At 42.9% G+C, this 26,543-nt stretch overlaps 1 protein-coding gene across 6 annotated transcripts in view; it reads left to right on the top strand.

Moving 5' to 3' along the window:
* sin3aa (SIN3 transcription regulator family member Aa) overlaps positions 1 to 23,434 on the top strand; it is a 28,305-nt gene extending 4,871 nt beyond the window's left edge. The window contains exons 2-22 of one of the 6 annotated variants that reach the window (XM_082957134.1): positions 3,487 to 3,627; positions 10,473 to 10,686; positions 12,226 to 12,387; positions 12,538 to 12,644; positions 12,721 to 13,036; positions 13,186 to 13,437; positions 13,535 to 13,687; positions 14,424 to 14,579; positions 14,759 to 14,848; positions 15,351 to 15,469; positions 15,675 to 15,885; positions 16,227 to 16,343; positions 16,579 to 16,817; positions 17,094 to 17,277; positions 17,399 to 17,978; positions 19,334 to 19,503; positions 19,702 to 19,875; positions 20,104 to 20,196; positions 20,483 to 20,577; positions 20,683 to 20,884; positions 21,868 to 23,434. In XM_082957134.1, the coding sequence (XP_082813260.1) occupies positions 10,504 to 10,686; positions 12,226 to 12,387; positions 12,538 to 12,644; positions 12,721 to 13,036; positions 13,186 to 13,437; positions 13,535 to 13,687; positions 14,424 to 14,579; positions 14,759 to 14,848; positions 15,351 to 15,469; positions 15,675 to 15,885; positions 16,227 to 16,343; positions 16,579 to 16,817; positions 17,094 to 17,277; positions 17,399 to 17,978; positions 19,334 to 19,503; positions 19,702 to 19,875; positions 20,104 to 20,196; positions 20,483 to 20,577; positions 20,683 to 20,884; positions 21,868 to 22,098 (3,834 nt within the window). In that variant the 5' untranslated portion in view covers positions 3,487 to 3,627; positions 10,473 to 10,503 and the 3' untranslated portion in view covers positions 22,099 to 23,434. Of the gene's footprint in view, positions 1 to 3,486; positions 3,628 to 8,448; positions 8,698 to 10,472; positions 10,687 to 12,225; positions 12,388 to 12,537; positions 12,645 to 12,720; positions 13,037 to 13,185; positions 13,438 to 13,534; positions 13,688 to 14,423; positions 14,580 to 14,758; positions 14,849 to 15,350; positions 15,470 to 15,674; positions 15,886 to 16,226; positions 16,344 to 16,578; positions 16,818 to 17,093; positions 17,278 to 17,398; positions 17,979 to 19,333; positions 19,504 to 19,701; positions 19,876 to 20,103; positions 20,197 to 20,482; positions 20,578 to 20,682; positions 20,885 to 21,867 lie in introns of those variants that run through there. The other 5 variants (XM_082957130.1, XM_082957131.1, XM_082957132.1 and 2 more) reach the window with 5 other exon arrangements.
* The last annotated feature ends 3,109 nt before the right edge of the window (positions 23,435 to 26,543 follow it).

Below are 26,543 nucleotides of genomic sequence, written 5' to 3' on the forward strand. Positions count from 1 at the left end.
TCTCAGCTACAAGTCATCCATTTGGGCATCCTGCGTGCAGCAAAGCAGCCCCACAACAAGTTGATGCCACCCCCGTGCTTCACGGTTGGGATACTGTTCTTCGGCTTGCAAGCCTCCCCCTTTTCCCCCCAAACATAACGATGGTCATTATGGCCAAACAGTTCTATTTATGTTTCATCAGACCAGAGGACATTTCTCCAAAAAGTACGATCTTTGTCCCATGTGCAATTGCAAACCATAGTCTGGCTTTTTTATAGCGGTTTTAGAGCAGTGGCTTCTTCCTTGCTGAGCGGCCATTCAGGTTATGTTGATATAGGACTCGTTTTACTGTGGATATTACACTGTGTGCACAATTATTAGGCAAGTTGTATGTTTGAGGAATAATTGTATTATTGTACAACTACAGCGCTCTCGGTCAATCCAAAATGTTAATAAACCTCAAACCTGAATATTTAAGAAGGTAAAAGTGAGGTTTTGGCTTTCTTTGGAGAATATCTATGTGTGTACAATTATTCGGCAACTATTAGTGTGCAGAAATATTATGCAACTAAATGAAAAAACGAAAAGTTCCCCATCTCACTTGTTTATTTTCATCTGTTAAAAGTGAGAATAATAAACAAACAACTCAAAATCTATAAATAAACATTTCTGACATTTCAAAAAAAAATCTGTGACCAATATAGCCACCCTTCTTTTCAATAACAGTCATAAGCCTTCCATCCATGGAGTCTGTCAGTTTCTTGATCTGTTGACGATCAACTTTTTGTGCAGCAGCAACCACGTAAATCGTCCGTTTAAGAAGGGACCACAAGTTCTCAATAGGGTTTAGGTCAGGTGAGGAAGGGGGCCATGTCATTGTTCTTTCATCTTTAAGGCCTTTACTGGCTAGCCACGCAGTGGAGTACTTTGATGCATGCGATGGAGCATTGTCCTGCATAAAAATCATGGTCTTCTTGAAAGATGCAGACTTTTTCCTCTACCACTGCTTGAAGAAAGTGTCTTCTAAAAACTGGCAGTAGGTTTGGGAGTTGAGTTTGAGTCCATCTTCAACCCGAAAAGGTCCAACTAGCTCATCTTTAATAATACCACCCCATACCAGTACCCCACCTCCACCTTGCTGGCATCTGAGTCGAAGTGGAGCTCCGTGCCCGTTACTGATCCAGCCACGGGCCCATCCATCTGGTCCGTCAAGAGTCACTCATCACCCGTCCATAAAACCTTAGAAAAATCTGTCTTCAGATATTTCTTGGCCCAGTCTTGACGTTTCAACTTATGTGTCTTGTTCAGTGGTGGTCGGGTTTCAGCCTTCCTTACCTTGGCCATGTCTCTGAGCACCTTGTACTTCTGGGCACTCCAGGTAGGTTGCAGTTCTGGGATATGACAGCACTGGAGGATAATGGGTTTCTGGTAGCTTCACGTTTGATTCTTCTCAAATCTTTGGCAGTTAATTTGTCTTTTTCTCAACACGGTTCTTGCAACCCTGTTGACTATTTGCAACAAAACGTTTGATGGTTCTGTGATCACGCCCCAATATCTTAGCAATTTCAAGAGTGCTGCATTCCTCTGAAATACTTTTTACAATTTTTGACTTTTCAGAGTCAGTTAAATCTCTTTTTTGGCCCATTTTGCCTGAGGAAAAGAAGCTGCCTAATAATTATACACACCTTGATATAGGGTGTTGATCTCCTTAGGCCACACCCTCCCTCATTACACAAATACACATCACCTGATATGCTTAAATCCAATAAGCATTCCAGCTTATACTGCTTGGAGTTGGGGAATATGCATAATAATAATGATATGGTCAAAATACTGATTTGCCTAATAATTGTGCACACAGTGTAGAGGTCGACCGATTAATCGGAATGGCAGATTAATTAGGGCCGATTTCAAGTTTTCATAACAATCGGTAATTGGCATTTTTGGACGCCGATTACATTGCACTCCACGAGGAAACTGCGTGGCAGGCTTGACTACCTGTTATGCGAGTGCCGCAAGGAGCCACGGCAAGGTGCTAGCTAGCATTAAACTTATCTTATAAAAAACAATCAATCTTAACAATCACTAGTTAACTACACATGGTTGATGATATTACTAGTTTATCTAGTTTGTCCTGCATTGCATATAATCGATGCGGTGCCTGTTAATTTATCATTGAATCACAGCCTACTTCGCCAAACGGGTGATTTAACAAGCGCATTCGCGAAAAAAGCACTGTCTTTTCACCAATGTGTACCTAACCATAAACATCAATGCATTTCTTAAAATCAATACACGTATATTTTTTTAAACCTGCATATTTAGTTAATATTGCCTGCTAACATGAATTTCTTTTAACTAGGGCAATTGTGTCACTTCTCTTGCGTTCTGTGCAAGCAGAGTCAGGGTATATGCAGCAGTTTGGGCCGCCTGGCTAGTTGCGAACTGTGTGAAGACCATTTCTTCCTAACAAAGACCGTAATTAATTTGGCAGAATTTTACATAATTATGACATAACATTGAAGGTTGTGCAATATAACAGCAATATTTAGACTTAGGGATGCCACCCGTTAGATAAAATACGGAATGGTTCCGTATTTCACTGAAAGAATAAACATTTTGTTTTCGAAATTATAGTTTCCGGATTTGACAATGATTTGACCTAAGGCTCGTATTTCTGTGTGTTGTTATATTATAATTAAGTCTGTTTTAATAGAGCAGTCTGACTGAGCGGTGGTAGGCAGCAGCAGGCTCGTAAGCATTCATTAAAACAGCACTTTCCTGCATTTGCCAGCAGCTCTTCACTGTGCTTCAAGCATTGCGCTGTTTATGACTTCAAGCCTATCAACTCGCAAGATTAGGCTGGCAATACTATAGTGCCTTTAAGAACATCCAATAGTCAAAGGTATATAAAATACAAACAGTATAGAGAGAAATAGTCATAACTACAACCTAAAACTTCTTACCTGGGAATATTGAAGACTCATGTTAAAAGGAACCACCAGCTTTCATATGTTCTGAGCAAGGAACTTAAACGTTAGCTTTTTTACATGGCACATATTGCATTTTTACTTTCTTCTCCAACACTTTTGTTTTTGCATTATTTAAACCAAATTGAACATGTTAAATTATTTATTTGAGATTAAATGGATTTTATTGATGTATTATATTAAGTTAAAATAAGTGTTCATTCAGTATTGTTGTAATTGTCATTATTACTATATATATATATAAAATAACAAAATCGGCATCGGGCTTTTTTTGGTCCACCAATAATCGGTATCAGCGTTGAAAAATCATAATCGGTCGACCTCTAGTGGATAGATACTTTTGTACCTGTTTCCTCCAGCATCTTCACAAGGTCCTGTGCTGTTGTTCTGGGATTGACTTGCACTTTTCGCACCAAAGTACGTTCATCTCTAGGGGACAGAACGCGTCTCCTTCCTGAGCGGTATGATGGCTGCGTGGTCCCATGGTGTTTATACTTGCGTTCTATTGTTTGTACAGATGAACGTGGTACCTTCAGGCGTTTGGAAATTGCTCCCAAGGATGAACTAGACTTGGAGGTCTACAATTTATTTTCTGAAGTCTTGGCTGATTTCTTTTGATTTTCCCATGATGTCAAGAAAAGAGGCACTGAGTTTGAAGGTAGGTCTTGAAATACATCAACAAGTACACCTCCATTTGACTCAAATGGTGTCAATTAGCCTATCAGAAGCTTCTAAAGCCATGATATCATTTTCTGGAATTTTGCAAGCTGTTTAAAGGCACAGTCAACTTAGTGTATGTAAACTTCTGACCCACTGGAATTGTGATACAGTGAATGATAAGTGAAAGAATCTGTCTGTAAACAATTGTTGGAAAAATTACTGGTGTAGATGTCCTAACCGACTTGCCAAAACTATAGTTTGTTAACAAGAAATTTGTGGAGCGGTTGAAAAACGAGTTTTAATGACACCAACCTAACTGTATGTAAACTTCCGACTTCAACTGTACAAGTAGTAAATTCAGAGCGTTTGAGTGTTTCACTGTGTGTTCAGAGCGCACACTGGACACTAGCCGAGGAGTAGGGTTGATCCGAGCATTCTGACCTCAACTCTAACTTCCGCAGTCAAGCACCCAAGTTAACTGGCTAAAGTTGGCTAGCTTGCTCATCTCACTCTGATAATTTTACTTGCCCTAGCAGAGCTAGTTAGGCTGTTTTACATGTTATTTAGAGCGTTGGTGACTGACTGTGCTGCTAGCAACAATTTAATTTAAAAAATGTGCAGGTGTTTACTGACACAGGTCATATTCAACGGGTGTTACGTGTTCATAAATTCCTCAGTTATTCTGTCCTCTGTCACACTCAGACGAGAGTGCTCTGAAATCGGAGTAGATATCCACAGTGAATTTACGAACACACCATTGGACACCTGGTCCCCACAATTTTCCACTCTTCCACACCGAATAGCCTGAAGCCTAGGTTGAAGATGGTAAGACAATGCTATTTTAAAAAAAACTCTAAATTAACAGATTGACAGTAAAGCAGTTATGTTATGTGACTGCTGAGTAGTTAACTGAAATTCACTACAGTTACGTTCATTATTCACTTTGACGGTGAACTTCTTGCTGCTACCATTCACTCCCAGTCGCTCCGAATGCAGAAGCTGGTTCCTGTTGAATAGTGGCACTACACATGGTATTTCTTATTTATTTTTGCATTGTGTAATTACAGAAAATGTACATAATATCTGCAGTAATAGTGGAATGACACACCTACTCATTCAAGGGTTTTTCTTTATTTGTATTATTTTCTACATTGTAGGATAATCGTGAAGACATCAAAACTATGAAATAACACACTTGGAATCCTGTAGTAACCAAAAAAGTGTTAAACAAATCAAAATATATTTTATATTTGAGATTCTTCAAATAGCCACCCTCTGCCTTGATGACAGCTTTGCACACTCTTGGCATTCTCTCAGCCAGCTTTCTCTCAGCCAGCTTTCAGGTAGTCACCTGAAATGCATTTCAATTAACAGGTGTGCCGTAAGTTAATTTGTGGAATTTCTTTCCTCCTTAATGAGTTTGAGCCAATCAGTTGTGTTGTGACAAGGTTTAGTAAAAGACCAAGTCCATATTATGGCAAGAACAGCTCAAATAAGCAAAGAGAAATGACAGTCCACCATGACTTTAAGATATGAAGGTCAGTCAATCCGGAAAATTTAAAGAACTGAAAGTTTCTTCAAGTGCAGTCGCAAAAACCATCAAGCGCTATGATGAAACTGGCTCTCATGAGGACCGCCACAGGAAAGGAAGACCCAGAGTTACCTCTGCTGCAGAGGATAGGTTTGAGTTACCAGCCTCAAAAATTGCAGATCTAATAAATGCTTCAGAGTTCAAGTAACAGGCGCATCTCAACATCAACTGTTCAGAGGAAGCTGCGCGAATCAGGCCTTAATGGTCGAATTGCTGCAAAGAAACCACTACTAAAGGACACCAATAAGAAGACTTCCTTGGGCCAAGAAACACAAGCAATGGACATTAGACCAGTGGAAATCTGAGTCCAAATTTGAGATCTTTGGTTCCAACCGCTGTGTCTTTGTGAGACGCAGAGTAGGTGAACGGATGATCTCTGCACGTGTGGTTCCTACCGTGAAGCATGGAAGAGGAAGTGTGATGGTGCTTTGCTGGTCACACTGTCAGTGATTTATTTAGAATTCCAGACACACTTTACCAGCATGGCTACCACAGCATTCTGCAGCGATATGCCATCCCATCTGGTTTGAGCTTAGAGGGACTATAATTTGTTTTTCAACAGGACAATGACCCAACACACCTCCAGGCTGTGTAAGGGCTATTTGACCAAGAAGGAGAGTGATGGAGTGCTGCATCAGATGACCTGGCTTCCACAATCCCCCGATCTCAACCCAATTGAGATGGTTTGGGATGAGTTGGACCGCAGAGTGAAGGAAAAGCAGCCAACAAGTACTCAGCATATGTGGGAACTCCAACATTGTTGGAAAAGCATTCCAGATGAAGCTGGTTGAGAGAATGCCAAGTGTGCAAAGCTGTCAAGGTAAAGGGTGGCTACTTTGAAGAATCTCAAATATAACATATATTTTGATTTGTTTAGAAAAAATGGGTTACTAAATGATTCCATATGTGTTATTTCATAGTTTTGATGTCTTCACTATTATTCTACAATGTAGGAAATAGTCAAAAAATTAAGAAAAACCCTTGAATGAGTAGGTGTTAACTTTTGACTGGTACTATATATTTATGCTATGCGAGCTAACCTGTAAGAGCCTTTGTGCTCAAACCCATGCAGTGTGATGAATGTAAATTTGTGAAGTGTATGTAGACGGGAGGAGTATCATATGCCATTTGGGGCGAAATGCTGCAATTGTGGTGGCGAGCATGCGCCCGAATGCATGAAGTGCCCTGTTCGGGTGAAGGAGACAGAGGTGGCGAGAGGAGTGGAAGGCGTCAGTAAAGTTTAAGAAACCATGGTATTTGGATTAGAGAAACGAGTAAATGTTACTCGCCAACAGGATCCTGAGATGTTGCATGTTAAAAAGGTGCAAACGTATTGGAAATCTGAGAAAATAGGCAGTGTTGTGAGTGCGGCTTAACGTTTTTTGGCATTACAAGGAATCCTGTTGATGAATGTTCCATCCTGTAGTGATGTGATTTGGACTATGACTGAAGGAGTGGGATTGGTTTTAGGATTTCATTTTGTATTGTATTTTTTTCCACTTTCTCGTAGTTTATTTTTTACCCCTTTTTCATTACCCGTATAGTATGTGGCAGCATACACCTTTAACCTTTGTTTGCAGGCTGCTGTAATACCAGAGAAGACTACTTTGTGGCTGTGTTTATCTAGTGAAAATAGGGTCTAGTGGCCAATGTAGAAATCACTGTATATTCCTGGTTGCAAAAATGTGAAACTTCTCTTTGTGACAAAAGATGCACTGAATAGTGTAGGGAATCATTGAACCATAGTTTTTACAGCTGTTGGACTAAAACCGAGAGTAAAAGGCTCAAGTGCGAGTGTCTGCCATGTTACATTGAAGTGGAATGCAGGGGAAGGGGGAGATTTTGTCATTAATGACAATGTGTCAATGTGAATAATTTCTCATAATTCAGGGGTATAACATTACAGTTGTATAGCTAATATGCGGTGTTTGTAGATCAACAGGTGAATGAACCTACAGCAGAATGAAGGATCACCATGGCTGGGGTCATTTTTGCTCTTCTCCAAATAGTATTGTTTTTTAATTGTATAGAAATGCAGTAAATGAGCTTCAACTTTGACATATCCTTCAACTTCACTAAAACTCCCACCCTGGTTATGGTCCTGCACTCATCAGATGAAGGATAGCACAGTAAAACAATAATGTATTTTAAACAGTTATCTGTGTATAACATTAGCTCAAATTGCAATGATTAACGTTACATGTCGACATGTAGGCTGTAGCTTATGCCAGACAAATAGCTTTCTCATAACCCAGCTCAGCAACTCGCGTATGGCAGGCTATGGAACCATCAGCATTGGGTAAGGAAATATGTGTGTACTGTTGTAGATACCAAACCAGCTTATTAATTGAAAACGAGGGTTTTCTTTGTTAACGTGACATGACGGACATCTGCATTCATCCATGCGTGCTGACAAGTTAGCAAATGCAATGCCAGAGGTAGGAATATTTAGCTAACCAGCTAGCGCACCCACTGGCAGGCAGTTTGTGGTCGGTCATTCGGTGTTCAAACAAGATAGCTGAAAAAGGAGCGGAGTTACATTTCTCTAACTAGGCAGTTAGGGGCTACAGATGGGCTAGCTAACGTTAGGTAGTTACTACCTTTGCATACATTCATTCTGCACAATGCTAGTGGGTGAAGATTCAATGAAGGCGATCTGTCCAGCATTGCAATTGGAGTTGGCTGGCATTACATTCCCCCCCCCCCCCCCAAAAAAAATGACATACAAATACATAGCTCTGGCTAGCATACAGCAAGGTCAGCTGCAACCAAGGCAATGTTTGTAGTTTTGCAGTTAGCTAGCTTGCTTCGTTAATGGAGGAAACGCTATCTAACAACCTAGAAATATGGAGGCTTGATAACAAGAATAGTGTTGATGATTTTATATAAATGTTAAACTGAGTATATACATTATTAATTAGATAGTCTAGTTATTACGGCGGTGATCTGCATATGGTTTTATTTTCGTTCTCGAGTGCAGCTTTCCGACGCTCGCAACCCGGAACTACCAGAACGGCTTTGTTTACAAACATTCGGATTATTTCGCGAGCATTTTGTTCAGTCTAATTTTCGAATGTTGTGTGCGCGAGGGTTGCGGGCGAAAGTACAGCCCCTTTCCAGTTAATATTTGAGAGACTTCTCAAACTGCCAATAATAACTACAATACCATCCCACTTTGCCGCTTCTTTCGAGTGCCGACCAATAACATTGTTCAGTGGGTGGGAAAGAGAAATACACAATCGTGGCCACGCCTCTTGTTTAAGAACCGAGCCGAGGTTGTTTTCTGTCGAGGATAATTTTCCCTATTGCGGTCCGGGGCGGTGATTGTTAAAATACTTATAGCTGTATAAATTATTTTATTTACAAAAGTATATGCATGCTCCTGTTAGTCTTTTCGGCTTTCAAAGGTTTAAGTTTATACCCACGAATTGACTGCAACTTTAACGTGCCTGTTCAAGTCTGTTACCAGGGCAGGGGGTGAGTTCATTTGTCAAGAATTGAAAAAACAATCATTGTTTCGTTTGAATTAGCTATTTCCCCGATAGCAATTTTGATATAGCCAGCACTAAAGGGCAACTGGCGTGTGGAACTGGACTTTCAGTCACTGCTGAAGTACTCTTTAGCAAAGATTTGAGGAAAAAATGTGGTAAATTGGCTAGCATGTGAATATTGTGCAACGCTAACTTACTGTAGATAGTCTGCCGTGCTCCACTCGAATCGATTCTCAATGTGTTGTTTATGTTGTATGCTAGCAAGACAGCTTAGCTAACTAACACACCTACCTTTGCAATGGACAAAGATTGTTAGTTTGCGAATTTTTAAAAGGCACCGTTAATGTCTCATCTTTTGTTGTGGTGGTCTTAGCTATGGCATTTGAAAACACTAACTAGTTAACGTTAGTATGTTTTCTCTAAAACACTTAATACTTGGAGTCGTTATCCAAAGGCGGGCACTGGATCGCTTCGTCTTGTAACTCGGCTACTCGCGGTCGGTGTTCTGAAATGGTGACAGGCCGCAAAGCAGAGGGGGAGGGTAAAGGACTGGCCATTACTTTCAGCTTGAAAATAAGGCCGAAGCTATTATTGTGGCCAATACACTTGCATATGAGCCGTTCTCTTAATACTTAACTCGCAATGCCTTTATTTGGGAAACGCTGGTGGTTTGTTTGCAAGCTAGTCATGTGGCTACGATTAAGATGCACAGCATAAGTGGTTAGCTTGTGACGTTAGTGTGTTGGCAGTTAGTTACCTACCTGATTGAAGACGCTTGCTAAGTTAACTACATATTGGCTAGTTAGCGAGTCGACCAGCCGAGGTTGTCTGGGTAGGTGGCACCGACCAAAAACATGGACCCGGTCATATAGTTAAACTAGTGTGGTCTAGTCATCATAGCGTACGTGTGTAGGCTAGCCACAGATGTATTGGGATATTAATTCAATATAGCTAACGGTAACTAAACTTTTGCTACAAAGCTTACCTGTCCGAAATGTTAACCAGCTACCGGCTAGATATTTTATATCAAAATACATATTTATATTTATTGGAGCCTCTCGGTAAACTAACCAAGTAGAAATCTCATATTGACTTGTTGATTTTGTTTTGTCATCATGCGAAATTGCAGGAAATAAATCACTACCACGGTAGCTAGATCATGAATGGAATGTAGCAAGCCAGTCACATTCAATCGGGGGTGTATTCATTACATCTTAGAACGGAAACCGTATAAGAAGCAAACGAAATGGGGACGACCCTTCCTGAATTTGTCCAGTAGAAACTCTCGTTTTCATTGCAAAACATTTTCCGTTAGGAATAAGCGGTTTCTGTTTTGCAACGTAAATCGGCGTAATGTTTTGAATAAACCCCAGTACTGTGGCGTCGCTTCGATAAGTAATTCATAGTTCTGCAGCATGCCTTGGCTGCTAGGTTGTTTTCAGTCTACATAGTATTCCAACATTGTATCAACACGTGCCAGTCGTATTTTTATGTCCATGTTTAGCTTCAGATTCACGCTCATACTTTCTTCCCAGAATGGATGTTTGACAAAAATAAAACCTGTTGGTGTATTAAGTTTAGGCTTACATTTCTTTCTTAAATGTATACCTTCCTACCTGAAAGTACATATATTTTTGACGCTGTCTTTGTCTCCATTTAAGTGAAAAGGTAAACACAATGTTTGCGCGAGTATGACAAAAAAAAACGGCCCGGTAAATACATGACTACCCGGACGCCATGCTGAAGTTGTTTCGTCCGCAGGTCTTTCAGCCCCCTCAAGCATGAGTTCAAAATGAAACGGCGCTTGGAGGAACAGGAACCGGTATTTGCGTCCCAACAGCGGCGCTTCACCGGCAGCACGGAGGCTTTCCAGCACCGCGTCCTGGCCCCGGCGCCTGCCGCATACGAGGCCGTGGGCGACAGCATGCAGCCTACCGCAGGCAACATCCAGTATTCTGTCCCACAGGGCTACCAGGTACGCAGTGCTACACACGCAACCAAGGTTTACGGTTTAATAGATTTAACTTCTATTTTAATCATAAATGAGCAGTAACTTTTCTAATAGTGATATTCTGTGGCTATGTACACTTTGGAATGATTTAACAATTGATCAATCAATTCCATTACTGCATTCATAAAACAACCAATAAGTCATTTCCTCCCCCAAAAAGAAATGCCTCTATATGCATGTGCACTACTGATCAAAAGTTTTATAACACTACTCATTAAAGGTTTTTTCTTTATTTTTACTATTTTCTACATTGTAGAATAATACTGAAGACATACAAATTATGAAATCAGACATGGAATCATGTAATAACCAAAAGTGTTAAACAAATCAAAATATATTTTATTTTTGAGATTCTTCAAATACCCACCCTTTGCCTTGATGACAGCTCTGCACACTCTTGGCATTCTCCATATTATGGCAAGAACAGCTCAAATAAGCAAAGAGAAACGACGGTCCATCATTACTTGAAGACATGAAGGTCAGTCAATCCGGAAAATATAAATAACTTTGAAAGTTTCTTCAAGTGCAGTTTCAAAAACCATCAAGCGCTATGATGAAACTGGCTCTCATGAGGACCGCCACAGGAAAGGAAGACCCAGAGTTACCTCTGCAGCAGAAATTACCAGCCTCAGAAATTGCAGATCTAATAAATTCTTCACAGAGTTCAAGTAACCGATGCATCTCAACATCAATAAACACGAGCAATGGACATTAGACCGGTGGACATTTTTCCTTTGGTCTGGAGTCCAAATTGGAGATTTTTTGTTCCGACCTCCGTGTCTTTGTGAGACGCAATGTGAGTTAACGGATGATCTCTGTTTGTGTATTTCCCACCGTAAAGCATGGAGGAGGTGGAGTTATAGTGTGTGGATGCTTTGCTGGTGACACTATCAGTGATTTCTTTAGAATTCAAGGCACACTTAACCAGCATGGCAACCACAGCATTCTGCAGCGATACGCCATCCCATCTGGTTTGAGCTTAGAGGGACTATCATTTGTTTTTCAATAGGACAATGACCCAAAACACACCTCCAGGCTGTGTAAGGGCTATTTGACCAAGAAGGAGAGTGATGGAGTGCTGCATCAGATGACCTGGCCTCCACAATCCCCCGACCTCAGCCCAATTGAGATGGTTTGGGATAAGTTGGACCGCAGAGTGAAGGAAAAGCAGCCAACAAGTGCTTAGCATATGTGGGAACACACACTCTCAACCAGTTCACCTGGAAAAGCATTCCAGGTGAACTGGTTGAGAGAATGCCAAGAGTGTGCAAAGCTGTCATCAAGGCAACAGGTGGCTATTTTAAGGATAAAAATATTTTAAAGATATATATTTTGATTTGTTTAATACTTGTTTGGGTTACTACATGAGTCCATATGTTTTGATGTCTTCACTATTATTCTACAATGTAGGAAATAGTACAAATAAAGAAAAAACCCTTTTAATGAGTATGTTTATTAAAACTTTTGACCGGTAGTGTATTTGACTCTGTGTCCTCCCTACAGGTCTCCACTGTGCCACAGAACTCGAGTGGTCATGGCCACGCCCCTAGCCCAGCTGTACACCACCACAGCCCAGCGGTCCAGCCCCATGGGCCCCCTGTGATGCAGGGCCACGCTCACCCCCCTGCCTCAGCCCAGGGCCAGCAGCAATTCCAGAGGCTCAAGGTGAGACCTCCTGGGCCCCCTCCCCTGTTTGGTGTTTTCCAGGCCAGCCTAATGAGAGCAATTTAGACATTTTTCTGAAATATAATCAAATAAGACCCAGATGAACAGTGATCAGACTTAGAGTGATGGATATCTTTCTGTCTCTCTCAGGTGGAAGATGCTTTGTCTTACCTGGACCAAGTGAAACTCCAGTTTGGCAACCAACCTCAAGTCTACAATGACTTCCTGGACATCATGAAGGAGTTCAAGTCTCAAAGGTGAGGTCATTCACTATTGACATTTAAGGTTTTGCCTCTCTTACTCTAGCATGACAAAAGTTAACTGCCTTTCAAGCAAATATGTTTCTCTGTTCTGTCACAGCATTGACACTCCTGGGGTGATAAGCAGGGTATCCCAGCTCTTCAAAGGCCACCCTGACCTCATTATGGGATTCAACACCTTCCTGCCACCGGGCTACAAGATCGAGGTCGCGACCAACGACCTGGTCAATGTGACCACGCCGGGTCAGATCCACCACATCACCCCTCACGGCATCTCTGTCTCACAAATCCCCCTGTCGGGACTACCCACCCCGCACCAGCCGCCAGCCCCCACCACCACCTCTGCCCCACCCCCTCCCACACAGCCAACCCCTACCAAGATAAGCAAGGTGAGTGGGTGAAAATATAAATATTACACATTATTTGCCTATATTATGTTTACCACTCTGTTTTCTCAGTCCGCTAGTCCAAAATGTTAAATATGTTAGTTTTTCCCCAACATGATTTTTATATACATGTTCGTTTTGTCTTTGTCTAGCAGCCACTGCAATCTCCAGTCCTCACGCCAAGCAGCCAGCCCAATCCGTCCATCCCCGCCTATGCCTCCCCCCGATCCCCAACCCTGCAGCCCCACACCCCGATCAGTGGCACGCCCAATGCCCCTCCGCTGCAGAACAACCAGCCTGTGGAGTTCAATCATGCCATCAACTACGTCAACAAGATCAAGAACCGTTTCCAGGGTCAGCCGGACATCTACAAAGCCTTCCTGGAGATCCTGCACACCTACCAGGTCAGCAGCCAAACCACATTTGCCTCTTAGACCACCTATCACGTAATATTCCAACTGGAGCATTCATAATAGCAATGTTTTTCTTTGTCAACTCTAGAAGGAGCAGCGGAATGCTAAGGAGGCAGGAGGGAACTACACCCCAGCCCTGACAGAGCAGGAGGTCTATGCCCAGGTGGCCCGGCTCTTCAAGAACCAGGAGGACCTTCTCTCTGAGTTTGGCCAGTTCCTACCAGATGCCAACAGCTCGGTGGTGAGTAGAGCACAAAGCATTTATCTGTTCCCTGAGAATCTAAACTGAGTATACAAAACATTAACAACACTGGCTCTTTCCATGACATAGACTGACCAGGTGAAAGCTATGATCCCTTAAATCCACTTCAATCAGTGTAGTTGAAGTGCAGGAGACGGGTTAAAGAAGGATTTTTAGTCTTGATGCATGGATTGTGTACGTGTGCCATTCAGGGTGAATAGGCAAGGCAAAATATTTAAGTGCCTTTTTGAAGGGGTTATGGTAGTAGGTGCAGGGCAAACCGGTTTGTGTCAAGAACTGCAATGCTCTTGGGTTTTTCACACTCAACAGTTTCCTGTGTGTATCAAGAAGGGTCCACCACCCAAAGGACATCTAGCCAACTTTACACAACTGTGGGAAGCATTGGTGTCAACATGGGCTAGCATCCCTGTGGAACGCTTTCGACACCTTGTAGAGTCCTTGCCCCAATGAGTTGAGGCCGTTCTGAGGGCAAGGGGGGGGTTCAATATTAGGATGTTGATATCTAATGTTTGGTATACTCAGTGTATGCCTATAAAGTGTGTAAAGTATTCATTTATATTCAGAAGTATTTGTCCCTAAAAGTCCATATCAGACATAATATTCAGTGGTTGACGTAACTTTTCGATAGCAGGTTTTCAAATGAGTACCTGAGGTAATATTGTGATGCAACTACCTCTGAGCTATCTGCCAATGTCGTGTCCCTTGTCCTCCCTAGCTGTTAAGCAAGACGACAGCAGAAAAGGCGGAGTCTGTGCGGAATGACCACGGTGGCACAGCGAAGAAGCTGCAGCTCAACAACAAACAGAGGCCCAATCAGAACGGTTGCCAGATCCGCATGCTCTCTGGGACAGTTGCCACACCCCCTGTCAAGGTACACACCCCTTTATCAGCACACTGTAGATACGAAAATGCATTACCCTATGACTGCTTTCCAGCATGCTCTACTATTTTACAGCTTGTGTTGAATTATTTATCAATATAAACTGATATATTTTTTACATCACAGTTGAGAACTCACACTCTTTTGTTCACATCTTTGCTATCTTGAAGAAGAAGCCCAAGTTGGTGAATTTGAAAGACTCGTCCCTGGTAGAAGACAGCAAACATGGAGATGGCACAGAATCTCTGTTCTTTGAGAAGGTGAGTTTGAGCTTGGCTTTCTACCCAATTTAGTTTCATTAGCTATGTAATTAAATAACCTGAAAGGTCAATGTTTTTAACTAATTTAATTAAATATTAACGAGTAAAAGTTGCTTATAATTTCCTGTTATAATGAACTAACTTTATTTATAAAATTTTTATTTTACCTTTATTTAACTAGGCAAGTCAGTTAAGAACAAATTCTTATTTTCAATGACGGCCTAGGGACAGTGGGTAAACTGCCTTGTTCAGGGGCAGAACAACAGATTGTTACCTTGTCAGCTCGGGGATTCGATCTTGCAACCTTTCAGTTACTAGTCCAATGCTCTAACCACTAGGCTACCTGCCGCCCCAGGCGGCAAACCCCCCATAAAGCTTGAAGGTGCAGTATGATATAGTTTATCTTAAAGGGAAACATGCAATTTTTTTTTTTTTTTAATATATTTTTTTTAAATCTGTCTTTACTTGACGTCTCATCCAGGTGTTTACACATTTTTTGCAGGTGCGGAAGGGCTTGCGGAGTGCAGAGGCCTATGACAACTTCCTACGTTGTTTGGTCATCTTCAACCAAGAGGTCATCTCCAGGGCTGAGTTGGTGCAACTGGTGCTGCCTTTCCTGGGGTGAGTACGGAAGTTGGGAAACGGCCTCACTCAGTCAGTGACCGACTAGCTCTAGATTCATCCACTCCTCATTGGTCGTGGCTTGTTTCACATCATTGACATGTTCGACTGGTTATGCATTCATTTGATCCATTCAGTAAAGCTTTGTTAAGTGTGGCTGAAGCAAAAACATTTTTTTTACCAAAATGGCCACTGTCGTTGACAGGAAATTCCCCGAACTGTTCAATTGGTTCAAGAACTTCCTAGGATACCGGGAAATGTCCCACACTGAGCGCTATCCCAAGGAGCGTGCTTTGGAGGGCATTGCCATGGAGATTGACTATGCTTCCTGCAAGAGACTGGGATCGAGCTACAGAGCACTGCCGAAGAGCTACACGCAGCCAAAGTGCACCGGGAGAACGCCACTGTGCAAAGAGGTAAGTGCAACACTGCCCCTCGAAGGCAATCTAAAGACCAACAGCCAATCAACAGGCCCTCAAGGGAACCTTTTTCACCAGCCATTAACCACACCTACCTGTCAGCTGTTCACACAAATAATTACTCTCTAGTTAGTCTACTCACTGTGTGTACTGTTTTCTGAATGTAGTGGATGTTCATGTCAGAACCATGTTTCTATAGGTTTACTTGGTGAAATCAGAGCTGTATTATTACCAGAGCTGTATTGCGTTGCATCACACAATCTATTTTTTTTTTTTACACCTTTTTATATGTTTAAAGTATGTACACAAGATGTTTAGTGTGTCCTTGCTTCATCCAGGTCCTCAATGACACCTGGGTGTCCTTCCCTTCCTGGTCTGAAGACTCTACCTTTGTGAGCTCCAAAAAGACCCAGTATGAGGAGCACATCTACAGATGTGAGGATGAACGCTTCGAGGTGAGTTAGCCAAAAACTGTAAACCAAATTAATAAAAACAGTTTCTATCTGTTTCATGGACAAATACATCCATCTACGCCATTTTTGCTGACATAGGCTAATTAAGTATCTGATGCACAACCAAATTTCGAAATTGCACCCATTTGCCCATCGCTGGTCTATGCTATTATGTTGTCTTGCCCATGTTGTGCTTGTTATCTAACACTCCCTTATTTTCATTTGTATTTGCCTCCAGCTGGATGTGGTGCTGGAGACCAACCTGGCCACCATCCGCATGCTGGAGACTGTACAAAGAAAACTGTCCCGTATGTCTGCCGAGGAGCAGGCCAAGTTCCGCCTGGACAACACGCTGGGAGGCTCCTCGGAAGTCATCCATCGCAAGGCCATCCAGAGGATATACGGTGACAAGGCCCCTGACATCATCGATGGGCTCAAGAAGAACCCTGCCGTTTCTGTTCCCATTGTGCTGAAGAGGTGAGTGTCAAGCCAAAACTCAAACTGTACCAGGAAAGGAGTATTATTTATTCTGGATTTAATTTGGATGAGCTATCCCTAGTTTCTCTAAACTGTTGATTCAATTTTTATATATTTGTTTACAGGGCTTTTGTGGGTGTCTACATTCTTCTTTCATGCATGCTCATATGCCTGTTCTTACATCAAAGTGTTGAGTTGAAAACTATGAATCTTTTCACTTAGTCACAACTTGAGGTTTTCTCCTGGAAGCCGTCCTCATTCCCATGTTGTCCTCAGGTTAAAGACCAAGGAGGAGGAGTGGCGGGAAGCCCAGAGGGGCTTCAACAAGATCTGGAGGGAGCAGAATGAGAAGTACTACTTGAAGTCTCTTGACCACCAAGGTATCAACTTCAAACAGAACGACACCAAGGTGCTACGATCCAAGACACTGCTCAATGAGATTGAGAGCATCTACGACGAGGTGAGTTTTCTTGAGTTCCAATAAGTTAAAATGGATAGAATCCTAAATTGTGGGAATTTTATGTTGCTGTTCACTCAACAGCAAGTACGTGAAAAGTGTGTGCTTTTGTGTTGCGGTGTAGCGACAGGAACAGGCATCGGAAGAGAACACCGTGATGCCCAGCGGCCCCCACCTGACTTTGACCTACGAGGACAGCCAGATCCTGGAGGACGCTGCCGCCCTCATCATCCACCACGTCAAGCGGCAGACGGGCATCCAGAAGGAGGACAAGTACAAGATCAAACAAATCATTCACCACTTGATCCCCGACATGCTGTTCGCCCAGCGCGGCGAGCTCTCAGACCTGGAGGAAGAAGAAGAGGAAGAGGAGATGGAGCTGGATGTGTCCGTGGCCAAGAAGCACAATGGCGTCACGCAAGGCGGAAGCCCCAACAAGTCCTCCAAGCTCCTCTTCTGCAACACGGGTGCCCAGAAGCTGCGGAGTTGCGCCGAGGCCTACAATCTATTTTACGTCAACAATAACTGGTACATCTTCCTGCGGCTGCACCAGACACTGTGCTCGCGGCTGACGCGGATCTACGGGCAGGCGGAGAGGCAGATAGAGGAGGACATCCGGGAGCGTGACTGGGAGAGAGAGGTGCTGGGCCTCAAGCGAGACAAGAATGACAACCCTGCCATCCAGCTGAGACTGAAAGAGCCCAGTGAGTTCATAGCACAAAACTGTTAATCCCACACAGCAATAGCCTTTTCACACTCAATCACTCATTGATTTTCATCACTTTGATCGGTAAGTCTCATAGACACACAGTGCATCAGCACTGGGTTAATGGGGGCTACTGTGGATCTGTGAAGCATTGAGCAAGCTAGAGATTGGCTAATCATAGCCCATGGCCATACACCGTATGTGCAGTTGTCTGCAAAATTTCCACAGTAAATCAGTTACTATTCAGATTGTGCATTGAAAGATGTTTCAGTATAGAGGTCTGCCTGGCACTTATTTTTTTCATCCTGCCGCAGACTCCCACCTGTTACTGCAAGAACTGGTCCTCAACCCAACCACAGTCCTGCAATGTTATTTTAGGTCTGTGTAATTTTCACATGGCCCATTATATTAAGTTATCGATATTACTGGGTTTATCGGCCAATATGCTAGATGTAGTTTGAAGAGAGCAGAGTTGGAGATACTTTCTCTTGAGCTATTTTTATAGCCTACATTCGGAGTGGGACGATTTTCAGACTGAGGCAAATATGGTTAATCAGTATTTATTCCTAGGCAAGTTGTAAACTATAGCCGTAATCATATTTAGGAAGTACAGTTCCTTGGAAAGATGCACCACAATAAATTGAACCTTTTATTTAATTAGGCAAGTCAGTTAAGAACAAATTCTTATTTACAATGACGGCCTTCCCCGGCCAAACCTTCCCCTAACCCGGACGACGCTGGGCCAATTGTGCGCCGCCCTGTGGGACTCCCGATCACGGCCGGTTGTGATACAGCCCAGGATCGAATCAGGGTCTGTAGTGACGCCTCTAGCACTGCGATGTAGTGCCTTAGTTTTTTTAGATTAACAGTTTTATTTGACCAAGAAGGAGAGTGATGGAGTGCTGCATCAGATGAACTGGCCTCCACAATCCCCTGATCTCAACCCAATTTGAGATGGTTTGGGATGAGTTGGACCGCAGAGTGAAGGAAAGATTGTTGGAAAAGCATTCCAAATGACTCCCTCATGAAGCTGGTTGAGATAATGCCAAGTGTGCAAAGCTGTCATCAAGGCAACGGGTGGCTACTTTGAAGAATCTAAAATATATTTTGTTTTGTTTTAACTTTTTTTTGGTTACTACATGATTCCGTATGTTATTTCATAGTGTTGATGTCTTCACTATTATTCTACAGTGAAAACTGCTGACCGCGCCACAATGATCTGTCGGGATCCTCAGGTCCTGCGGGCATCCCATGGGAATGCAGTCCTCTATTTAAATGTCATCTATACATTGGTTGAACTGAAATGCATAGTGCCATGATCAGTCTCTGATAGTCTTTCTTCCCTACCTGCAGTGGATATAGAGGTGGAGGACTACTACTCTGCCTTCCTGGAGATGGTGCGGAACCTTCTGGATGGCAACCTGGAGCCTGCTCAGTACGAGGACTCCCTCCGGGAGATGTTCACCATCCATGCCTACACCGCCTTCACCATGGACAAACTCATCCAGAGCATCGTCAGGCAGGTCAGTAGCCCCTCATTACTGCTATTCTTTTACACTAAATTTGGGCTAGTTCCTAGTAGCATAGCTAGCTTTTTGATCCTCCAGGTTGATGAGCCTATTCTAAACCTGTTTTCAGTTTTTGTTTAAGCATTTTTTACAGGTTGGTTCTGCTGGTCTAGCACTTTTCTCCACTCAGCTCTTCTTCTTTTCTGTCTGCAGCTCCAGCACATAGTGAGTGACGAGATCTGCGTGCAGGTGACAGACCTGTACTTAGCAGAGGGCACCAACGAGGCCACCGGGGGTCCCCTTCCCACCCAGACATCCAGAGCTTCCACAGAGGGATGCTACCAGCGCAAGGCGGAACAGATCATGTCCGATGAGAATTGCTTCAAGGTAGATCGACCACTGTCAGGAAATAGTATTTTTTTCCTGTGATGTCTGTTTCTGACTATCATATATGTATGTGTGTATGTGTGTATGTATATGTGTGTGTGTGTGTGTGTGTGTGTGTGTGTGTGTGTGTGTGTGTGTGTGTGTGTGTGTGTATGTGTATATATATATACTCTAACGTCACCTTTCTCTCTCTCCTCTCCTGCCTTTCTTCCCTGGCTCTCGCCACAGCTTATGTTTCTAAAGAACAGAGGCCATGTTCAACTGACAGTGGAGCTTCTGGACACCGAGGAGGAGAACTCCGATGAACCCATGGAGGCAGAGGTAATAGACAGCACAGTACAAATATATGCTTTTATTTTCTCCTGTGTGTGTGAACCCAGGCATCTCTCAGCTTTCCGCCAGTTAATTAGCGCACCTGTATTTTTTCTTATACTGTGTTTGACCAATGGCGAAGATTGTTTTGATTGACAACATGCAATCTTTGACCCCATCTAATTGAAAGTTGTTTTTAGTGTTGTGGTAAACGGTAGATGTGTGTTATCACTGCTAACCTTTTTATTTTGGCAGCTGGTCTGTGTATTGAGTGGAGTTGTTTTGTATTTTCAAGCGCTGGTCAGATTACGTGGGTCGCTACCTGAATTCTGACTCTACCTCTCCAGAGTTGCGGGAACACCTTGCTCAGAAACCTGTCTTCCTTCCCAGGTTAGTGTCACTTTATTTGAATATGCATTCTTTATTCTCTTTTGGTGCAAAATGCCTCAAAAGAGTTAGCTTTAACTAGCCTAACCTGGAACCTTTTCTATTCAGGAACCTCCGTCGGATACGGAAGTACCAAAGTGGTAGGGAGCAGCTGGAGAAGGAGGCCAGCGAGGGACAGAAAAAGTCCATGGAGAATGCAGAGAACCTTAAAATGGAATGTATGTTCAAGCTCAACTCCTACAAGATGGTGTATGTCTTCAAGTCTGAGGACTACATGTACCGACGCACTGCCTTGCTGCGAGCTCACCAGGTATTCACCTCTCCTCCCATTTACTCATATTCCTCTCCCACTACCGTCTTAGTGTAGTGAGCTGTACATATTACCCTTTGTGGCCTCATCCTTTTAATGGGCACAATCCTATTTGTGACTTGTTATTCTAGTCGGTTAAATTAGTAACCGTCCTCTAAATCAGTGGTTCCCAAACTTTCACTCAGGCTCCCATTCAAGCATTGGGGAACATTCCGCGCCCCCTCCTGCACGTGCCACGTGTATTTCTAACTGTTCACAACCCTCTTGTTGGTGGAGAGAACGTTTCTCAGCTTTAAAGCTTATTTCCAGCAATTCTACACATTTTGTCACATGGTGCAGAGAAAAATTGTAAGTTCTACATCTCGTTTTCTTGCAATTTTATACATTTTTCCATGTCTAATGTGTATTCATGTGATAATTGAGTGACTCAAACATTACAACAAAATCTATGGCTAAAAAAAACGTTCACTGACATGGATTAGTTGATCTCAGAAATGTCCAGAGGTTATAAATAGCTCTCTTATGCCGCGCTCACATGCAAGTCGGAACTAGGAAACTAGAACATTTCAGACTTGCTGATTCATTGAACGCGGCACGTATAACTACAACCAGTTAGCAAGTTGGAAATGTCAGCGTTGCCTAGTTCCGACTAGTTTGCGAACGTGACATAAGCTATGCAATGACTGACATGACGAGGAAAACTGATGCACTACCCAGTTTCGAAATTGCACCTTGTGCATTCTACTTTTACCACTTTCAAGAGTACGTTGAAAGCCGGACTGAGTTCCTTTTTGGGGTGGGACCCAAGTGCCCCCCCTGCCGATCCCTCGCGTGCCTCAGTTTGGGAACCACTGCTCTAAAGGACCACCAATTGTGTGAGCGATACCTTAGAAACCTATATTTGCTGTGTTGAGAGTTCTGTTTTTTTTTTTTAACACAGTAGTAACATGACCACGGTGTCCCTCTCTCCTTTCCACCTGCAGTCACACGAGAGAGTGAGCACTCGGTTGCACAAGCGCTTCCAGGCCTGGGTCGACTTCTGGGTGAAGGAGCATGTCACTCGCGACATGGCTGCTGAGACCAACAAGTGGCTGATGGGAGAGGGGCGTGACGGCCTGGTGCCGTGCACCACCACCCGCGAGCTGGAGATCCTCCACTTCATGAACATCAACAAGTACCGTGTCAAATACGGCTCACCCCTCAATGCACCATAACCCACCAGGAATGGAAGGGGGGGGTTGGGATTATATACTAGGGTGGGTCAGGAATGGAGGAGAGGGCATATCAACAACTTTCTAAAACTGATATGGGAGCACAACACACAACTAGGTCTTACCGGGGGCGACTGGATCACTGTTTTTAATCAGCGTTTTTAGCTGTGCACACTTTTGCAGGGCCTTCGGTGCCAAAACGTAGGGAGTTGTCCTGTTGGTTGAAATCTAGCCACAGTCACTGACCTGAGCTCTTACCAGCAGACCAAACCACATCACAAATCATGGTCTTGGGGCTTTAATAAAAGGCTTTTGGGACTTGCCCTGTGTGCTCCCTAGAGGTGCCTGCTGGGTAACAGCCTCACTTGCGCTCAGTCAGTAGGCTGGGGTTTGGTTGTTTGTAATTGACAGACATAGTAATATATGAAGCCATCAAAATAAGGATTCTGTTGTCAAAGATTACTTTTGACGGTGTAACTGCGGTATCCGTGGAAAATAGTTTTGGGGGATAAGTGCACTTAACTAGGAATTGGATGGGGTTGAGTTTGACTTGCCACGGTTTCAAGGGTGCATGGAGCTCAAAGCGGACTATAGTTGAAACGATCTGGCACAGCCACGGCCCTGTGTTGGGGACAAATCACAATAACACATCACTTCAAAATGAGAACAAGATGTTTCTTATTGGTCACCTTTCCTTTTCAAACACAAGGGTGCATTAAGAGAACGAGGCCTGAGTCACAAGCAGCGTTGTGGGGTGAGAAGTGAAAAGCACTGTTGTGTTTAATGTAAAAAGACAAGTAGTTTAGCCACACAACTCTGCTGTGTCTAACTGTAAAATTGTATAGCTTGTGAATGTCAGATTATGAAATGTATCGTGTGTGTGTATATATTTATTATAAGTATATAAACACAACTAATCCTGGCCGCCCTGATATTCAACCTTTTGAAGTTGCTGGCAATGCCCTACTACGCCAATACACCAGCTTGTACACATAAACCGAGATCATTATGGATGGACTATCCACACTGTAAATAAACTGTACATAGTGTCAGACCTTTTTTATGACTAAGAACTGCGTTGTTGTTCTAGTAATACTTTCTAAGCTTACTGTGGACTTTAGTGAGATGGCTGAAGTTAGTACGTGTATGAAAAATAAAAATGCAAGACAGTTTTTACCAAAGGGAGTTGATTATGATAGTTGTTTTTTGTTTTTCCTTACTGTGTTTTTTTTTTTTGTTCTTTGTTGTAAGAAATGTTCATTTGAAAAGTAGAAATGTATCCAAGTCTTTGTTTTTGAAATGGAAGTTTTATAAAATCTTAAATTTTTTTGAAGTTTGATTTTGGCTTTCATTTCAGTCGATATCACTGCCCATGTGGATATGCTGAACATACTCTTAATGGAGTGGAGCTGGGCTATTAGCGGAGGGCCTGTATCCACAAAGCATCTCAGAAAAGGTCCTAGGAATCCTGTTTTAAAACCTGTTTTAAGCCAATCTCTACCAAATAATTTCTGGATAATAATTAAGTACCTTATTGTGGTTGTTATCAATTAAAATGGTCAAAAATAATAAAATAGCTTCTTAGCAAAGACTTGCTAGGACTGTCTGGGAGTGGTCTGAGTGAGGAGGGAAAAACTGAACTAGCTGTTATTGGTAGAGAGGTTTGGAACTCATTATTGGTCTATTATCTAATTTACCGCATGGTGATGTCACAATGGAAAGGCTTAAGCTCAACCCCCCCCCCCCCCCCCCCCCCCCCCCCAAAAAAAACAGGATGACATTTCAGGAAGTCTTTTCAAACAGCTCTTACACGAAAATGGTGTTATCATTTTCACGATTTCAAAGTATTATTCCAACCACATGGTGTGGAAACGTATATAAAACACAGGAAAATCACGTGTTTCACTGCGCTGGGCATTTTAATCTTCTCTAAACTGGTTTGTCATGTGATACTAGATGTACACTGAGTGTACAAACATTAAAAACGTCTCTTTCCATGACAGCCAGACCAGGTGAAAGCTACGATCCCTTATTGATGTCACTTGTTAAATCCACTTCAATCAGTGTAGATGAAGGGGAGGCGACAGGTTTAAGGATTTTTAAGCTTTATGTAAAACACTTTTCAACTAACTCAAAATGATTTTGTCAGGATCATCAGATTGTCAGGGTCAAGTCTTACAATGCATCCACCACATCGTGCATTTTTCCTGTTGACTTTAGTGTTACCAAAGTACTAATAGTTTGAGAACCTAAGGAACCTCTTACAAATTTATAAATATCCCATGAAAATGTTTTGGTGCAAAAGTCTTGGATGGTGAAACCAGCAGGTATCATAGACTGCCGTCTTTGTACCTTGAGTACCGATGTACGTATTCTTCTGTTTGTAGCTGTCCAGGAAGCTGGCATTGGTTTGTTTGTGTGTGTGTGTGTGTGTGTGTGTGTGTGTGTGTGTGTGTGTGTGTGTGTGTGTGTGTGTGTGTGTGTGTGTGTGTGTGTGTATATATATAGATATCAGCAAAAAAAGAAACGTCCTTTTTTCAGGACCCTGTCTTTCAAAGGTGCATTCATAAAAATCCAAATAACTTCTTAGGACACTGAAGAGGCCTTTCTACTTACTGACTCTGAAAAACACCAAAAGAAAGATGCCCAGGGTCCCTGCTCATCTGCGTAAACGTGCCTTAGGCATGCTGCAAGGAGGCATGAAGACTGCAGATGTGGCCAGGGCAATAAATTGCCATGTCCGTACTGTGAGACGCGTAAGACAGCGCTACAGGACAGACAGCTGATCGTCCTCGCAGTGGCAGACCACGTGTAACAACACATGCACAGGATCGGTACATCCGAACATCACACCTGCGGGACAGGTACAGGATGGCAACGACTGCCCGAGTTACTCCAAGAACTCACAATCCCTCCATTTAGTGCTCAGACTGTCCGCAATAGGCTGAGAGAGGCAGGACTGAGCGCTTGGAGGCCTGTTGTAAGGCAGGTCCTCACCAGACATCACTGGCAACGTCGCCTATGGGCACAAACCCACCGTTGCTGGACCAGACAGGTCTGGCAAAAAGTGCTCTTCACTGACGAGTCGCGATTTTGTCTCACCAGGGGTGATGGTCGGATTCGCGTTTATCATCGAAGGAATGAGCGTTACACCGAGGCTTGTACTCTGGAGTGGGATCGATTTGGAGGTGGAGGGTCTGGGGCGGTGTGTCACAGCATCATCGGACTGAGCTTGTTGTCATTGCAGGCAATCTCAACGCTGTGTATTACAGGGAAGACGTCCTCCTCCCTCGTGGTATTCTTCCTGCAGGTTCATCCTGACATGACCCTCCAGCATGACAATGCCACCAGCCTTACTGCTCGTTCTGTGCGTGATTTCCTGCAAGACAACAATGTCAGTGTTCTGCCATGGCCAGCGATGAGCGCAGATCTCAATCCCATTGAGTACATCTAGGACCTGTTGGATCGGAGGGTGAGGGCAAGGGCCATTTCCCCCCAGAAATGTCAGGGAACTTGCAGGTGCCTTGGTGGAAGAGTGGGATAACATCTCACAGCAAGAACTGGCAAATCTGGTGCAGTCCATGAGGAGATGCACTGCACTACTTAATGCAGCTGGTGGCCTCACCAGATACTGACTTACTTTTTGATTTTGACACCCCCCCCCCCCCCCCTTTGTTCAGGGACACATTATTCCAGTGCTGTTAGTCACATGTCTGTGGAACTTTGTCTGTTTATGTCGAATCATGTTATGTTCACACAAATATTTATACATGTTAAGTTTGCTGAAAATAAATGCAGTTGAAAGTGAAAGGATGTTTCTTTTTTTGCTGAGTTTATATAAAAATAAATTGACTGCACTGGGCATTTAAGACACTGCTCAGACAAACTGAACCAGGAGTAAAATCAATTCATTGAAGTTTCTCCGCTTGTAATCACGGCCGTTTTGAGCTACTGCAAAGGAAAGATGATGACGCTCAATGACGTTGCAAATAATGTCGGAAAAACAATCGCGACGAGGCATCGGCAGCTATGAACTCTAGCACGCTTCAGACAATCGCGGTAAATGTGACGATGGTAAAAAGGTATATACACTACTAGTCAAACGTTTGGACACCTATTCATTCAAGGGTTTTTCTTTATTTTTACAATTATTTTCATTGTAGAGTAATAGTGAAGACTTCAAAACTATGAAATAACACAAAAGTTAACAAATCTAAATATATTTTAGATTCTTCAAAGTAGCCACCCTTTGCCTTGATGACAGCTTTGCACACTTGGCATTCTCTCAACCAGCTTCATGAGGTAGTCACATGGAATGTATTTCAATTAACAGGTGTGCCTTGTTAATTTGTGGAATTCCTTTCCTTCTTTATGCGTTTGAGCCAGTCAGTTGTGTTGTGACAAGGTAGGGGTGGTACACAGAAGATAGCCCTATCTGGTAAAAGTCC

Source organism: Salmo salar, chromosome 10 (genome assembly GCF_965601325.2).
Source record: "Salmo salar chromosome 10, fSalSal1, whole genome shotgun sequence".
In the NCBI taxonomy this organism is placed as follows: Eukaryota; Metazoa; Chordata; class Actinopteri; order Salmoniformes; family Salmonidae; genus Salmo; species Salmo salar.